Source organism: Centroberyx gerrardi, chromosome 23 (assembly GCF_048128805.1).
Source record: "Centroberyx gerrardi isolate f3 chromosome 23, fCenGer3.hap1.cur.20231027, whole genome shotgun sequence".
Taxonomy (NCBI): Eukaryota; Metazoa; Chordata; class Actinopteri; order Beryciformes; family Berycidae; genus Centroberyx; species Centroberyx gerrardi.
In genome coordinates, this window is record NC_136019.1 from 11165288 (window position 1) to 11183567 (window position 18280).

The 18280-nt window shown below is 42.5% G+C and overlaps 2 protein-coding genes across 3 annotated transcripts; both read right to left on the reverse strand.

Moving 5' to 3' along the window:
* Positions 1 to 283: 283 nt before the first annotated feature.
* On the reverse strand, positions 284 to 1894 carry LOC144537872 (fibronectin-like). 2 transcript variants are annotated; one of them, XM_078281743.1, is made up of 4 exons: positions 1785 to 1894; positions 1399 to 1668; positions 989 to 1080; positions 284 to 723 (listed from the first exon to the last, which is right to left on the reverse strand). In XM_078281743.1, the coding sequence occupies exons 1-4, from the start codon at positions 1879 to 1881 to the stop codon at positions 664 to 666; spliced, it is 519 nt and encodes a 172-aa protein (XP_078137869.1). In that variant the 5' UTR covers positions 1882 to 1894; the 3' UTR covers positions 284 to 663. The 2 variants fall into 2 exon arrangements, with proteins under 2 accessions (XP_078137869.1, XP_078137868.1); XM_078281742.1 differs by having other exon boundaries at positions 989 to 1086.
* Positions 1895 to 7300: 5406 nt separating this feature from the next.
* tp53 (tumor protein p53) lies at positions 7301 to 18010 on the reverse strand. Its single transcript, XM_078291777.1, has 13 exons — positions 17888 to 18010; positions 16824 to 16994; positions 16651 to 16720; positions 16294 to 16482; positions 14732 to 14906; positions 14470 to 14582; positions 13698 to 13807; positions 13433 to 13557; positions 13254 to 13345; positions 13066 to 13136; positions 9527 to 12646; positions 8337 to 8425; positions 7301 to 7408 (listed from the first exon to the last, which is right to left on the reverse strand). Exons 2-11 carry the CDS (start codon positions 16916 to 16918, stop codon positions 12553 to 12555), a joined length of 1134 nt encoding a protein of 377 aa, XP_078147903.1. The 5' UTR covers positions 16919 to 16994; positions 17888 to 18010; the 3' UTR covers positions 7301 to 7408; positions 8337 to 8425; positions 9527 to 12552.
* Positions 18011 to 18280: the final 270 nt, after the last annotated feature.

The following is an 18280-nucleotide window of genomic DNA, read 5'->3' on the forward strand; positions in this document are numbered from 1 at the left end:
TGTTTGTTGCTGACTAAACACAGTACAAAAACTCAAATTTAGTGATTCCTGTATGCCGAGTTATTGTATTTCATTTTATTTAACCGCTTTCTTATTTACAACAGCTGCTTGGGGAAGTAGCCGCTGAAAATAAGAAAAGTGGATGAAAGAAACAAGTAGAAGAAAGAATCACGGACAAAGATGGGTTTTACTCTACTGATGAGTATATTCTATTTACTTTTTATTGAATGTACAAATTGTAGTCTTTAATAATGTCATTACGATCTGATCTAGAAAAGTTCACCAAAGTATTACTAAACACCACAATCGCAATTCCCATAGAAGAAATCATCTTTCAAAATACTTGATAGTAGTTTAAATTTAGATTAGATTATTACACTTTGCAAGTTTGCAACTAAGTTTACAAACCACAAGAGACAAAAGTCTAGCGAGATTTTCATTCTTTTGACTAAATATCACACTGAGTGATTTTATATAAGGTCTCATGAGGAGCGGCAGCAGAATGTTGAAGCTTTTAGCATCAAAATGCTCAAATTCACAGAAAACTGAAGACAGAACAACAAACCTCCACCAAGGCCCAACAAGAGAAAAAGACAAATAACATAATATATTTTCTCTGTGTGTGTGTGTGTGTGTGTGTGTTTATTCCAATGCACTGCTTCTTCAGTACTTGAGTTCCCAGAAGACAGAGTCGTTCAAACGATTGCTGAAAAACGTGCTCAGCTGCATCAAAACACACAAACACATACAAATTAAAAACAGTTAATGGACATCCTCTTTTAAATCATAGCACCAACTTGTATCTACAATACATGAGGCTGGGTCATTCCTTCTCAAACTGTACTTGAAATAGTGACAAATGTCCAATTAGATTTGTGCTTTTGGTTCACCTGTATCTGAGTCTAACATCTTAAATTTGCTCCTTTCTACCCAGGACGTTTCCCCCTGGACCCAATGAGTGTTTGCTGGATGTGGCGACTGACCCTACCCGGAGGAACATAACTTCCCGCATGCCGTCTGAGTCGCAGAGCAGAGCCCTCTCTGAAGAGCACAGCATGGACAGGCTGATCTCCCTCCTCTCTACCTCTGAGACAGAAAGAGAGAGAGAGAGAGAGAGAGAGAGAAAGAGTAACAGACATGTAAGGTGAAGAGGAAGCTAAGGCGAGGAGAGACATTTGTACTCATGCTGTAAAATGTGTAATTAGCTCCGGACCGCAGTTGGATAGTATTGCCAGGTTGTCAGTCACATAAACATACTATATTGACTTTCAAATACTTTCCTGTGATTGTCTCTCTGGCGTTGTGTTGTCCTATGTGGCAAACCGCTGCCGTCCCATACTCAAAGCAGGTTAAAAGAAATTTGATTTGTTAAATTTGACCAAAGTGTGATTATCGCACCTGTTTGCTGTGATATCCCGACGGGCTCGCTGATCAGCCCCCCTGCCTTTGTTCGCACTTCAAAGTCATACTTGGTTCCTGCTTTCAAGCCATCAAACGTAAAGCTGTTGTTGCTACCCACTTGGCGATTCCAGCTGTGGCCCCAGAAGTCGGTGCGGACATGGACGTCGTACTGGGCCGTCTGGAGCGCGTTGGTGGGGGCCGTCCACTTAAGAGTGATGTGGCTTTTATTAAAGTATGTGATTTTAGGATCCTTAGGCGGCAAAGGCACTAAAAGGAAAGAGAGACTTGATCTTAGTTTTACTTCATTCGATTATTTCAAATGCCTTTTCAACAGCATCTATAATGCAATCTGGAAAGACCAAAGTCAAAACAAAGTCACTTACAGGTGAATTTGGAGCCGGCCACCGGCTGGCTCCTCAGATGCCCGTTGGCGGTGTAGACGGTCAGTGTGTAGTTGGCCCCGGTCTTCAGGCCGTCCATGCGCAGCGCATGGTCTGTGGTGTTCTCTGTCTTTTTGTCATCGGAGCCCATCGCCTGGAGCTCAACCATGAAATGTTCATGATTCCCCTCAGGAGCTTTCCAGGTAGCACTGATGCTGTTAGCGGTTGTGGTTAAATTTAAACTCGAAATTGGTCCAGGAGCTACAGCCAGGAGAGAGAGAGGGGGGGTCAGTCAAACTATATGAGAGGGAATACCAAAACACTAATATCAATTTCTATACATATATCTATACATGTGTCAATATATATCATTTCTGGGAAAAAATTATGTTCATTGCTCAGTATTCAAAACATACAGATAATTACATGGCATGAATTCATGTTACTATTTTACTCGACAGGGAATTTTACTTTCATGCCAGTAAAACAGTCACTGGGTCAGAGAAATTGTCATACTTTTTTCAAATGGTGGACATCACCATTCACTTCACTTTGTTTTCCAGTAATCTCCTCACCAGCAGCAACTAGCAGTCACAGAGCTTTAACTACAGTGTACAGAGAGGTGAAATTGTAATCAATCAAGCAATCAATAGTCTATAGTCACCGGTGAAGCCGATGACGGTGACGGCGTCCCCCTCCAGAGAGCCATTGGCCAGTGCCGTGACGCTGAGCAACAGCTTGGTGCCCGGCTGCAGACTGGTCACCGTCACACTCAGATTCTGGCCCACTGTTTCCCTGTACAATTTTCTGTTAGGAAGAGAAACAACCGCCGCTGTCAGGTGAAACCCGCCGTGCATCTCCACAATGTCAACTGTTCAGACATGAAGGACTGCTGAAGTCAGACATGACGGCAGCAGGGTGGTGTGGTGAGCAGGGAGACCAGGATCTGCTCTACTGAAGTGGCCATGAGAGAGACAGTTAATACCAAATCCAATGGTGGTGTTTTGAATCTGAACCTATGCTTTTATCTCTTTGTGGAGAGGAGGCAGGAAAAAAGAGAAATTCCCAGCAGGGATCAATAAAGTATCACATTACTATTTATTATTACCAGAAAGAAAAGTGTGGAGAAACTGTTTGGAAACTGTTTTGAACTTCGGTACCCAGAAATCCTGTAATATAATGTCAGTAAACTGCACACGGCACGCTCATGTTTACCAACCCGGCCGGTCTGTGATGCTTCATACCAAGGGAAACCAAAGAGACGAGAGAGGCAAAGATCTAACGCTGGTGAGTCCAGCTTTCTCTGGACGGAGCGCTGCTCACTGCTGTTTAGGAGATTTCACTCTTAAGTTTTGTTTTGTCACTTACTGTGGGTGAAGAAGTGTCCATAGAACAGCAATCCCAGTTGAAGCATTATAATCCCACTAATGGCTTTGTTTCTGTTTGCATTCTTTAAATTGAAGATGTCTCACTCTAAGTTTTACGTGAAGAGGGTGCAACAGTGGCTGCAACAGCTTTGTTGTGCGTCAGAAATGGTTGTGAACATGTAAACCTGTAATGTTGACCTGAGTTACAATGATTTCTTAAAGTTTCCAGATTATTTAGCATGCACACATGAAATGCTACAAGAATCACTGTGGATATACCTGAAATTCATATGGTCAAATAAATTCTGTACTGTGACTGTGAAGAAATATAACCATATTTTCTGACTGACATCAGTGCTTTTTTGGTTTCCATAAGCACCAAGGTCATGAAACCTATTCAGCACATAAAGGATCATGTAAACTCTCTGTCTGTCTGTCTGTCTGTCTGTCTGTCTGTCTGTCTGTCAAAGTGACTGAACCTACGTATTATTATTACTGCAGTCCACAGCTGTCACCCGGTAGCCTGTGGTGTTTCCCTCGGGTGGCTCCCAGGAAAGCTGCAGGGAAATGTTCCGACTATCAGACACTGTCAGATTGGACACCGTACTTGGCTCTGGAGCAAAAAGAAGAAAGAAAATTATATTTATAACAGACTGAACAAAACCCTGTTTACTGTTAATCATCATGACCCCACCTGCAATAAGCAGTAAACCATCCTCCAAAAACCTCTCCTCATTTAAAACTCAACTAAATAAAGCTCACTGCTTTCTATCCCCACACTACACCGTGTACTTCCTTTAAATTCCCTATCATTTAATGGTATGAGTACTTTAATACTATTTTTGCAGCTTTTATTAATCTTTTCGTTTGGACACACCTGATTAAATGTACTATGTTTATGTTAAAGCCATTTTGATCTAAAAGCTTATGCTTAAATGTTTTTTTACACAAATATAAAGAGTGAAGTTGATGCCTATGTATGAATTTCTTTCCAAAGCCTTTGCCTTTCCATCAAGGCAAAGGGCGGCTACTTTAAAGAATCTAAAATATAAGATAGTTTTGATTTGTTTAACACTTTTTTGGTCACTGCATAATTCCATGTGTGTTATTCCATAGCTTTGATGTCTTTACTGTTATTCTAAAATGTGGAAAATAGCAAAAATAAAGAAAAATGTGTTTGTCCAAATTTTTGACTGGTAGTGTACGTTTTATTACTATACTAACTACTTTTATTAGTATACTAACACTGATTTGAGCAACAATGGCCCAATCAGTGGCCGCTTCACTCACTGGTATATGCTGTGGTGCTGACTCGTTCTGCCCATTCGGACTCGTCTTGGACTCCTGTGATGACATGAAACGTGTAAAGGCGTCCAGGTGTTAAACCGCTGACCTCTCTGTTCTCTGTGGTGCTACAAATCTCCAGGTCAGGTTGACCCCTGACCTCAATTTTGTAGAAATCCACGTTTCCAACTGGTCGACTCCACTTCATGGAGACAGAGGTTTCCGTTACCATGGTAACAGTCAGGTTGTGGACGTTCTCGGGCTCTGAAAGAAAGTGATAAGTCATCGGGGTTACGAGCAAAGTCTTCTGCATCGATATTACTTTGTCTATTTAACTTCTATTCACTTCAGGTCAGTGAAAGTAAATTATATTATGGTCAATATTGGCATCATCTCTCCCACTATCAGCATCATGAACTGTGTTTGTAGCGGCACTTCCTCCATGAATGATGCAGGCACCCTTTGGACCAATCAGTAACAAGATGCATCATCCCTCCAAGTTTCATAATTGGACCAACAGTTATGGCAGTTAAGTTTGAAATTTAGACCTTTAATTGTAGCGCCCCCATCAGGCCAATCAGTGTAATGTTTTTAAACGCCAGAACACAGTGACCAAATCATAGGGCAAAATGCATCATCCCTCCCAAGTTTCATCAAAATCTAGTCACCAGATTTCATCACATGGGGAACAAAAAACATTTGGGCTTACTTGGTTTTAAAGTGTTCCTGCAGAAAAATAGAAAAAACAGTAATGCACAGATGTTTTGGTACTCAAACAGGTTTTAGTCCACTGAGATTTCCAATAAAAGAAAAAGATCCTTTCTGTCCCTCTCCTTGACTCTTATTTTTATTTCTCTTTTATTTCTCTGGTCACAGGAATATTGTCGAGGCACTACGGCTCCTTTGACCCTTCCACTATTTGTTGCTTGTAATGTTGCAGAGTAAGAACTGAAGCGAGGCAAACTTACTGGTGTAGAAGGTGTGAGTCTGCGGGTTGAGGTCTCTCTCACACTTGATGGCGAACACCTGGACCGAGTAGAAGCTGCCTGCCGTCAGGTTGACGAGGTCATAGGTCAAATTACTCCGGTTCACTGTAAGGTTGAAGTCACCCTTGACCTCGACCCGGTAACTGCTGATGTTACCGGGCCCGGCCGACCATCTCAGAGCGGCGCTGTTCGAGGTCAAATCGGTCACACTGATGTTGCCATTGAAACGGTCTGTGATGGGAAATAGGATGATGATTGTGAGCTCATGGGATGAGCAGGGATGTGATCAGGGACAAGTAAATAATAAAAAAGGAGGAAGGGTTTAAAGGGAAAATATAAAAACAGTGCGAATGAACATCAACTTAAATTCTACCCATTTGAAATTGCTTCTTTTATTAGGTGACGTTACAGAAAAGCTCATATTCTGGTGCAGTGCAAAGAGAGATGCACCCGAAATGTAGCTTTTTGCAGAGGTAGGGACTCGAGTCACATAACTTGGACTCGTGTCAGACTTGTGTCATAATGTGAATTGCTTGAGACTTGACTTGTTGCATGAAGAGAATACTTGAGACTTGACTTGGGTTCTGGTGACTTGGGACTTGACTTTGACTTGTACTTGGATGACTTGACTCAAGTCTTGACAAAACATCTTGTGTTTGTGTAAATGATTTGATTTGTTCTGACTTGACTTGCTGTTCTACATTTAGACTTGAGAATTGACATTAATGACATGGACTTGACTTGGTAATCTACTTCTAGACTTGACTTGACTTGAGACTTGTGCCTCAAAGACTTGGGACTTGAGGAAAGTTGACTTGCTCACACCTCTGGCTTTTTGTGCTGTGTGAAGTCAAAAAGAAGCAGGGAAGCAAGATGGTTTCAAAAGAGTCCTACCTTCATAGCAGATATAGGGCAGAAGCTCCCAGCAGTCCCTCTCGACCCACGGCCCAAAGCTGAGCAGGGCCACACAAGCGTCTTCAACATACCCGTCCTCATCATCACTAGTAGTAAGACTGCAAAAAACAGTAGTTGGTAGCTCTGTCGGCGTGACTGTCGTGGTCTGATCTGTGGAAGATCCCGTCGTGGTCTGATCTGTGGAAGATCCCGTCGCGGTCTGATCTGTGAAAGATCCCGTCGCGGTCTGATCTGTGAAAGTTCCCGTCGCGGTCTGATCTGTGAAAGATCCCGTCGCGGTCTGATCTGTGAAAGTTCCCGTCGCGGTCTGATCTGTGAAAGATCCCGTCGCGGTCTGATCTGTGAAAGTTCCCGTCGCGGTCTGATCTCTGAAAGATCCCGTCGCGGTCTGATCTGTGAAAGTTCCCATCGCGGTCTGATCTCTGAAAGATCCCGCCGCGGTCTGATCTGTGAAAGTTCCCGTCGCGGTCTGATCTGTGAAAGATCCCGTCGCGGTCTGATCTGTGAAAGTTCCCGTCGCGGTCTGATCTCTGAAAGATCCCGTCGCGGTCTGATCTGTGAAAGTTCCCGTCGCGGTCTGATCTCTGAAAGATCCCGCCGCGGTCTGATCTGTGAAAGTTCCCGTCGCGGTCTGATCTCTGAAAGATCCCGCCGCGGTCTGATCTGTGAAAGTTCCCGTCGCGGTCTGATCTGTGAAAGATCCCGTAACGTTCTGAACTGTGGAGGATTCCGTCGTGGTCTGAGCTGTGGAAAATTGCGTCGTGGTCTGAGCTGTGGAAAATTGCGTCACGCCGTTTCCCCCACACCCGCAGACGATGGAGTGGGCGCGAGGCTTGGCCACGGGCCGACCGGGGTACCAGTTCTGGAACGTGAGGGGATCCCCGTTGGCCCAGCGGGACCAGGGCATGGCGGGGCCGGGACCCGAGGTGTTGAGGCCCGAGGTGTTGAGGCCCGAGGTGTCGAGGCTCGAAGTGTTGAGGCTCTTGCGGAGGCCGATCCAGTAGTCAGAGCTGAGGTTCTGGACGATGGTCCGGATGTTGTCCGGAGTCAGAGTGACCAGATCTTTGTAACAGACCTGATGGGACATGAGAGGTTAATTCAGGGTTTAAAGACGATCCACTGCAGCAGAAGTCAACAGTGAGATGTGGCCTTGATCCGGCTTGCTGCACTTCATACTGTGTTCATTAGGGATGGGACGATACGCTTATCTCACGATACGATACTCGATATGGGGTTCACGATTCGATACAACCACGATACGATGTAATAAATAAAAGTTCAAAGACAACAAAGTGTGACTGTGCAGAATTATGGTTATTTCTGAGCCACAAATCTTTCTAGCAATAGCACATTGGCTTGCTAAAATGTAAACAACAATTTAAAAATGTCATTACAAAGTGTAAATAATATAATTTGGATGGAGAGCTTGTGAAATTGTGATGGGCGAGCCGTCTCATTTGTGATTACTACAGCAGAATAAAATGGAGCTAATATCGTGATTCATTGTTCTGCCCCACGATGCATATTTTTGTATTGCGATATATTGTATTTCGATATATCGTCCCATCCCTACCGTTCATATGATGTCTTTGTTCACTTTTAGTGTCCTTCTTGAATTCATGTTTTTTAAATTTCTTACAGGTCAACTATATTTTATGCATTAAACACCAAACCAAGGCCGACTTCCATTTCTGTTTCATTAACAGTATACAATACAATTTCTCATCTAACAGAATGGCATATGAAGCTAAAAGCATTAACCTCACTAATAATTGCATTCAATTAATGACTACATTTCGCAATCTTGACAGGTCCACAGAATGAATGCCATATGGAAGAGTGTTGTTTACGCTCTACTGAATGCCAACATCTATTTTGACGATGCTATAATTCAATGCCCCACTACACATGAATGCCTTAAGAATTTTCAAATCCTGACACTTCCAATAAATATCTGTACACATTCCGGTCTCATTTTGTTTCTGTAAATAAAATAGCTGTACCTCGCAGTGGTTCCTGGCCTCCTCCCATGTGACGGCGCTGCTCTGGGGGAAGAACTCTTGCTCCGCTACGCAGCACAGCAGCATCGGAGCTGGGGAGAGGCATACAGAGAGGGGAAATAACATCAGGGGATCTCACAGGCAAATTTCATGGTTACAGCCAACTCCAAACCAAATTACAATCCATGAAAATGTGTCTTCATGCCCAAATCAGCAGGCATATTAATTTTCTCCAGTCTTCTGTAATATAGCAACATTTGAAATAATTTCTAGTTATCCAAGATATAGGAAGCATTTTTCTATAATCTCTACAGTATGTTAACATACAGAAGATACAACATACAATACAATACAATAAAATACCACTTATCAAGGAAATCCGTTTAAAATAAGTGCTGGAGAGCATCAATATGTAGAGATGTTTGGCAACTTGGTGACTGTAAGATTTCGATGAAGCCATTATTCAAATTGACTGTGGGTCAAAAGATTTAGGGGTCAGCCGATGGCTCATTTGTTTACTCTATGTGCTCAAACCTATGGTGTTAACCCCTAGTGCACAGTGCACATCCTCTATAACAGTGGAAAAGATACAATACACTAGTGTCTAGTTAACAACATTCATAGTGAAATTATCAGTCCAGTCAGTTTAGTACTGGTATAAAATGAATTGTTCAATGTATCAATGTCCTCAGCAGTGGGGAGCATATAAAACAACATTCACAGGACTGTTTTCTGTCCGGTCATTTCAGATGTATTTACTGTATATACTATTTTAGTGTATACAATCTTACATTATGCACATCAGGCACAGCAGTGAGCAACATAAAACAACAACAGGGTAGTGACTGGGTTATGAACATCTGTTCATAAAAAAAGTTGTCAGACTTAAGTGATAAAGAAGTAATTGCACATCTATGCACTAATAGATATGCAACTGAAGTGAGTTCATGAGCTTGCATCAATGAATCAATGTAAATTTGCAGGCTTGTCTTTGTTTTATCGAATTTGCTTCCCCTTTTACTCTTGAATTAATTTCATGTTCTTATATTTAATCACTATTTCTTTTGAAGAGATTTTTCACTAGTATGCCTTTTTATGGTTTCCCTTAAAACACTTTAACTTGGCTTTAAAACAGTGCTATATATAACAATAATAATGAGCTTTAACGCTGCTGAGAAAAGAAGACAACTTACCCCAAAACATCAACATACAGACTTTATCCTGGATAGATAAAATCCCCATATTGGCTTCCAGTGGATTCTAGACAGCTTCATGAAATTTTACCAGAGGAAAACTACAATCAAAAGATAGTAGGCATTCAATATTTTCTTTATTTTACATCAGACATATCCAAGTCAATCTGACTCCAGTTGAAAGCAGAACAGTCTGCAGCGGTCCAACTATACTCACCCAGGCTATGGACGCCTCCTCTGACCTGATGTGTTATTTCTCTAGAAGAGGATGAAATGATCTCTCCATATGAGGTTTGGCTATATAATACAGTACACACCTTTTCCACACACATGGAAGATGAACAGGTAATAAAAAACACATTTGACTGGCAACACAAGGCTCTATTCAGCATGGGCAGACGAATAATGTTTTAGATGCTGCCTGGTTTTGCATAAACACACACATGCAAAGTATTAACAGGGAATATCAGGAGTGATGGATCTAACAGTGCTGCAAAAACAAGGCAGCTACCAGAGATGCAAAGCTTGAGTACCAGTGTCAATATCAGCGACGCCAACTTCTCATGCAGGACAATTTCCTGCCTCGGCTGGACAATAAAGTTTATTCTATTTGTTTACATCAATATTTGCATTGTTTTGATAATAAACATTACATTCTTTAAAATTCGTAAACTTGTAGGATTAAATAAGAGGAAAAAAGAGCTTCCGTTCCGCATAATACATTTATTTTGGCGAAATTTGCGAAAATCATATTCAACAATTCTCGATAGCACCTCCTCTTATGGAGAGAATACAAAAATGTGAATTAGTACAAAATGAAAAACATGAAAAAATAAAAACAATGAAAAAACATTTAGAGAAAGATAAACCTCTTATACAAAACATTAAGTTCCCAAAAATAATCTATAGAGATACAGAAATAAAAAAAACAAAATGCCTTTATGCAAACCTAATAGAATATGGCAGTGTAAAAAAAGAGTGGTTGCTTAGCACAGACTGAAGTGCTGTTGAAGGGGACAAATTGCATGGTCCATGGTTGGAGGCTTTGTCCAGGGGAGGAGGGTGTGTGTAGGGGTGTGTGTGTGTGTGTGGAAGGGTTCTGGACAAAGCTTTTCCATCATAGGGGTTGAGGCTGCTCGCAAACCAGCATAAACGGTCCATCTAAATACACAACGGGACCACTGGGTGTCACTGAAGAGGGCCACACAAGAGAAAACAAACTAAAATGTAACTTGTGTTTTGAAATCACTGAGTGGCTTTGGTATAAAAAGAACATTGGGGGTCAAGACTAGGGCTGTGCGATATGACGATATATATCGTGTGACGGTAGAAAAACGTCATTTGGACGACGCTTTGCGTTCTTCCACACGGCATGAAGGCATGCAACAGAAACAAACATGGAGGACGGTGAAATATTGGAGAAGTATTTTAACAAACTCATCTGAAATCTTTTAATACATAGCTTATAGGGGTCACGATTTCGATCCTAAATTGAAAATCGATCGAAATGAGCGTTCGATTTCGACCTTCGAAATCACAAGCAGGTTCGCGATTCTCCCAGTATTTTTTTTCTCTCCACCCCTGCCTACTTGCACGCATCTTTTTGCGGCGACTTTTATCCATATAAGTTTGCCGACTATTATTGTCTGATCTTATTACTGTGTGGGCTGAAGCGCTGGAGGTTTTGTATGTATTTTGAAAGCTTATGTTAGCCAAGATAGGAAGGATCTGTTTTGTTGTCATACTGTAAATGACACTTCAGTAAGGAGACGCCCTGAATCGCCTTGCCATGTATTTGGTACCAAATTAAAGGGAAAGTTGTGTTTTTTTAGATGGAAAAACTTTGAAAAAAATTTGACCATATGGCCTTAGTGTGGTACATTCCAAAAAAAAAAATATATATATGGCAGTTATATCACACTTGATACCATCTTTTTAAAGAAGAATTTGAAAATGATCTTTTCTCATTAAAAGTAATGGGAAGCGGCCGCTCCCGAAAAGCGCTGCAGCGGCGTTTTTTTCGTCAGAGCGGAGCGCTTTCAAAAGTTGAGAAATGTTCAACTTTTCAGAAAAGCGCCGGGTGACGTGAACCGCTTTTTCCAGCCGACCAATCGCAATGACAGAGACACCGGCCGTTTCCCATAGCAACAACAAATATGGAGAAAGTGATGGTGCCGGTGGAGAAATTGGACGTTGTAATAAGTGAATTTCCGTTACTGCAACAGCGATCTTAAAGGCAGTATGGATTATACTGGACATGTATTGGAAATATCTGGTAAGCCTTTGCTTGTTGTACAACACTGTTCTGTCTGCTAGAAGAGCTAACCAGCTGTCTCTTCTCTTCTTTCTCTCTCTTCTCTTCTTTCTCTCTCTCCCTCTTGCCTCGGCCGGGTGTCGCCACTTCCTGTATCCGTTGTTTCAAATTAAAAGCCCTCTGCAGAGTCGTGTAATTGCGACTTCATGACATTTCATAAAATTCTGAAGCAGCGGCGGCAATAATTTTGCAGTGGGGGGCCGCCGCTGCAAAATGTATATAACGGAAACTCTGGAGTATATAATTCAAAATGTAATAAGAAATAGGCCTTTCCATGTGGTCATTTTATATAAACTATTCATTTAATTTACAGAAAATGTGCTATATCGTGATATGTATTGTTAACGGGATATGAAATGACCTATATCGGGATATGAGATTTTGGTCATATCGCCCAGCCCTAGTCAAGACCTGCATGCAAGGAGAGAGAGGAACACTGCTCTCCTCAGTATGATGCGTTGAACACTTAACCATTTGCATCAAGTCAAGAACAGCAGGAGGGGAATCATAGTTACAGTTACAGTAAATAGTTTGGCAGTACAGCATCAGATCAATTCAGATGGTTTGCAAGCGGCCTGAGGCAGGAGGAGTCGATCCGGGCTTCCGATCGCTAATAAAAACCTGAAATCTAAACCCGTTGGCTTCGGAGGGCAAGTATGAGATTGTTTTTTTCCATGATGATAAACGGCAGCAACGTTGAACCGGCCTCTCCTCAGTCGCTGTCGCTCTTCTCTCCTCGCTGGAGGAGCCGCTTCCCGCAGGACGGCAGAGGAGCCTCCTGTTTGACGGCGACTTTGCTTTTTTTACTGTGGGGGGAAAGAGACAGGACAGGCCCAGTGAGCAAGGGAACAAGGAGGGAGAGAAGACCTGGTGACTCCTACACATGAGCTGAGAGAATGGATTGTGGATCTCAAAAAGCCAGAAAAAGATTTTCTTTATCATAGCTGTCCTCCCCTCAGAACATTTTTGAAAAAAGTGAAACTGCAAGTCAAATTAATGCACTCTATGGCAGAATTTTTCCACTTGCTTTAGAAAAATACAATTTTAAGACTCAATACAAGACTAAATGATTTGCTAAAATACACACTGCAGCGTTTGCACTGTTGAGATTTTCCTGAAGCATGTCGATATTTAGCATGTTGAACTAGTACTTGTGAGTGTGAGGATTGTGTATGTACTGAGTGGGTTTCTGATGAAATGCTGATCAACTGAATATCCAGCTTACTTCTCTCTGTCCAGCATCTCCAGGCCGTCGTTTATTTTTTTCAGCATCTCAAACCGTTCTTTTCCACGGACCTGCAGGAGAGATCAAAGCTAAGCTCATCAAACTGAAAGGAAACCCAGAGTCACAACAAGGACATGGACGCAACCAGCTTCATCTTCATAATACAGTGTGTGCGTTTGTTTACTCACATGCAGCACAAACACCTCCTTGTCCTCCTCCTCGGCACTGGAGGCAGACTTGGTCTTCTTCACCACAGTTGTGTCAAGGACAGGCTGGCTTTCTGAGGGAAGAGGAGGCGAGGTTAGCTAGGAAACAGGACACAAGGGAGGAAGCCGTTTGAAATCAGCGGAGCACAGCAAAGACGTACTTCTCTTCTTGGTCGATTTGGTGCCGTTCTGCGTCTTGTTGGCATTTTCTTCTTCAGTTTTGCGGTCTCTGCCTGGACAGGCGCAAACACGCACCTCAAAGCATCTCCGGCCCAAAACCTGACCCCTAGGAGGGAGGAGAGGTTTGATCAGACGTTTGGAACATAAATATCAACGTAATGTAGGGCTGCACAGATACACACACACACACACACACACACACACACACTCATTCCCACCACATCCGCAGACAGAGACTAGACTTACTCCGGTGTCTCGAGGGTGAGGATGGTGAGGATGGGCCGGCGGTTCATGCCTCCCATGCAGGAGCTGTTGCACATGAAGTTAAGCAGGACCGTGGTGATCTCAGAGCCCAGCTGAAACACACAACAAGTTTAATTTAACTGTGTTGCTGGTTGAGGGTACAGATCAAGCAACTGGAGAAAACAGGAATATAAGCTGAAGCAATATGGTAGACCCTTTAAAGATATAAAATTAATACATCTATGACATGAATTCGTATTATACAGCCAATCTGAAACTATATAATTCTGAGGATGCCCAAATGCAAGCTTTTTGATCAAGATCCCAATTCGACTTTTTCTGGGGACCACTTGGATCTCCTCATGGACCCCTTTAGGGTGTCCAGACCCTACTTTTGAGAACAACTTCAACATTACATTACACAATACCATGACGTATACATGCAGGTGGCTTAAAGCAATATTTCAATTTGGGAGAATATTGTCTTTCACATGCCCAAATGATTTCAACTGCTGTAATTTATGTATATTTACATTTTGTACTTAAAGTATGACTTTTTTTACTCATTTACAAAACAACAATAAAATGAGGGACGTCACTAACAGCAGAGTATCGGTGGCTGAGTGTTCATGAACTCATATGGGTTTATGCATGCTAAAAAGGCAAAAATGTTCTACCAAAGTGCCATATTGCTTAAAGTGTGCACTCCCTGGGAATTGTACATGATGGTTAACATGATTACAGTGCTGTAGATACAAGAAATATGCAACAGTACCTGTGGAGGCTCGTAAGGCACAGTGACGCTCTGCCTCTTGGTGTGGAGATCCTCCAGGTACTGGGCCCTCTGGCTGCCCTCCACCCGGATCAGATGGCTGCGATGCTCCACAACTAGACATGGAACAGGGATAAAGAATAAACTCTGTTGTGATTTCTCTCCTTATATTCATACAGGAGTTTAAAATGTGTAAAAATCCACATTCACATTCTTCCACCATACAGATTCACTGAAACACGCAGTCTCATGTCACTTTTCTTACCATCTTCGTTCTGGTGGTGGGGGCAGCGGCGCACCACGTCGGCCACGTGCTCCGTCTTCTTGTAGACGGCGGTGGCCCTGAGGAGGGCACCCTGAGGAGGCTCCATGGCCACCAGCACTTCCACTGGGCAGGTCTTAGCAAGCTGACAATACAGCTTATTGAGCTGCACCGAGTACTGAAAGAAAGCAAAGGGAGAGAGAGAAGTAAGTTTACATATGAAGAGCAACCAGTTGTGAGGTGGAATGATAACAGCGGCAAGTTAAAAGTCAAGCACTGGTCTGAGATTTCGGTCTCAGACTCAAACCCAATCTGTAAAGATAAATCAACTCAAATAAATCAAAGTCTATTTCAATAAACCAAAAACGCTAAATAAATACACGCCAACTTCTCAAAACTCACAACTTCAAATCAACATTAAGACTAGATTCATCAGATTCAAAAGCTGTTTTTTGTACCTCTTTTTCGTCCATTTTTAACCCCGTCTGTGCTGGAGGAAGGGAGCAAAGGAACATGCCCCGTCATGTCAGAGCTGTGCTTTGCAATCAGCCTGCACCTCTCCAGAGACCACAGAACAAGTCGCAAGGGGTGGGACTTTAAAGGCAGAGCACCCTAACCTCTGACTACACCGACCAATTGTGGTGCGATGATGGGTGAGTCACCGTGGAAACCTTCCTGCTATTGGCTGTTCAAACACAGCGACTGGCATCTAGACCTTAAATTTTAGCGAATCGTCACAATGAATAAGATTTCACATGAATGCCACCATGAGAGATACGAAACAATGGATTTTTAAAACGCCAAGGTAAGATGGTTCACTTTACTGATATATTATAAAAAAGTTATTGATCTCTCAGCAATTTCAAATCACTTTACTGTGGATGAAAAAAACCTATACGGTCAGTCAGTGGAATTTACTAGATTTCTTCAATTAACAAGAAAATTCATCAAATTCCTGTGTTCTTACGTTATTTTTAAATGGAGTGAATTAAAACAACACCTGACAAGAGCAGAGTCTCTGTGTATGAGAATTACCGTATGGGAGTTACTGAGTTGAGCAGTAAATGGCGCTTCCAGCCTGGGAAGCGACAGGAATCCCTTTTGTTTCTGTCCAAGTGTTCAAATAGCAGACTTCTGCTCTTTGCCGTGTTTGGTTACAGGATGAGCTGCAGCAACTCCTGTTAATCTAGACCTTAAACTGCACTGGGCCACAGCAAAAATACAGCCAAATGCTGGAATGAGCAAGTTCTTCTGATATTGAGACTGGTGATTTTAGATGATAAAAAGGTATTAATAAAAATGATAGTGAAAGTGATCTTATAAGATAAGATAAGATATCACTTTATTAATCCCCTTGGGAAAATTCCGTTACTCAGAGTGAACGGCCATAATGAACTGAGATTACTGGTAATTTACAACTGGAATAAATACACAAGTCAGTCCGTTTGAAAGTAAGAGGAATCGACAAATTAATTGAAACCAATTTAAGTTAAGTATTAGTGATTTGTAGAGCTCAGACCCATCAAGTTACTTGTAATATTACATAGCTGGCTAGAGTTACTCACTGTGCAAGTGACAGACTTGGCCACGCCAGACTTCTGGAAGCGGAGCTGGAAGCCGAAATCCCCAGGATAGTCAGTGGTGGTCGGCACAGTGGAGGCCGGGGGAGTCAGGCTGTCCGTAGGAGACACATCAGGGGGCAACTCAAACAAACGCTCATCAAAACCTTCGGGGAGAGTGGAGTCAGGAATGAGCTGTGGGAGAGAGGAACAAGAGAGTCAGTTATCTGCCAAAAAAACCCAATGGTGCCTACTTGTTTTTTGAACTCATAAATATAGACAATTATCAACTGATGTAAGGCTCTCTCAAAACAACAATTAAACTAAATGTTGTTGCCAAAGGGTACAGCTATGTTAGCTTACCGACATAACCACACCAGACATCCAGGTCTCATTGGTCGCAGTTGGAATAGTGGAGATGGAAGGCGCTGTACTACAAAAAATGTAAACACAGAAATCTGTTAATATGTGGTTTTCCCAACAAAATGCAGACTGAAATGGTTGGCTACCCTTTTTTTTTTTTTTTTTAAACTTACACGCTCTCCCAAAGCTCCTTGAAGGAGTCCTGACTCAGAGGAAGGCTCGGAAGATCCTCGAACCCCTGCTCTTCCATCCTGTATCCCTCATTCATTTTCTCCTGCCCTCGCTGAGAGAAACTGAGGAGAGGACTGGAGGCCGAGATGGCGAACCACCGAGATGCAGGATGGCTGTGGGGGTTAAAGAGGAAGTGAATCTCCTGTTAGATTGATGAGGTATGTGACAACAATTCAATTCCTATGAAACCCTACGTGTGTTCAGTGTGCAGCTGGGGGAGAATGGGGATCTGGGTAGAAAAGGGGAAGCAAAACAAGCAAGGGCATCAAAAAGACATGAGTAAGACAGACATGAGGAAACAACACACTCATACTGATAGTAAAAAGAAACACGGTGATAGAATATACTGTAGTGGTGGGAGCTGCAAAAGACTGACTGAGCTGCAACTTTCAATGAAGATCAATCCAGCCACACAGGAAATGCGAGTTCCTACTTGAGCACAAAAGTAGGCCATTCGGCCCCATTAGCTCGTTAACTAACATTGGTCTAGTGAACTATCCTTAAATAAAACATATTCTTATAAACAGCCATAACCCAGAACATGCGCTACATAATGCTTGGAGCAATACCTAATTTGCGAGACCGCAATCATAAGCCATCATCGGCTGCAGACCAAAACAAACAGCTTGGAGAGATTAGCTATGCTAATTAAGCCTGCTAAACACCGTCCATTTTCTTTTGAACAGGCCCGCACGAATTGAATGAATTTTGCGACATTCGACGATAAAGTCAGCGCGTACTAAAATGATTGTTAAGACATCACTAAAACTGATTTATTGGCGGAGATATCTTTACGACCAAATTATCAACTCTGCTAAATGGTCTCGACTTGTTTTTAGCGAGCTAGTTGGCTAATTAACTAGCCAACGACCGTGCTAGCTAGCCAGCTACGTTAGCTTTACGTTGTGGAATTCGACCGACAAATCTGCCGTAAAACTTTTTTTATCGGACAAATGAAATCTCAGTTTTACTTCAACGACTCATACGAATGAGATCAAAGAGCTACCTTGTGTCCCGTTACAGCTGTCCCGAAACAACCTCTGAGTCACGGTTGATTGTAAAGCAGGCGAGCTGTGAATCGAAAAAGCAAAAATATTTTGAGGCAAAGAGCACGTTGTTGGGGATTCCCAAAAAACAGGGGGAGGTGCGAGTTGAGAGAGAGATCGGCCTCCAATCCTAGTTTAATACATCCATGCTCCAATCACGGCCCGCTCCCTCCTCCTGCTGGGTTTAAATGGAACAGCGCGGAACCATGCTGCCTTCGGGTGCTGTAGGAAATATTGCAACTGCGAGCTGAGCTGCACTTGAACAACCAAACAAAGGGGCAAATAAATAGTCTGTGGTACCTGAGTTCTCGAAATGTGACGTTTAGGGGGCGGAGGATATGAAAGCCAACTGA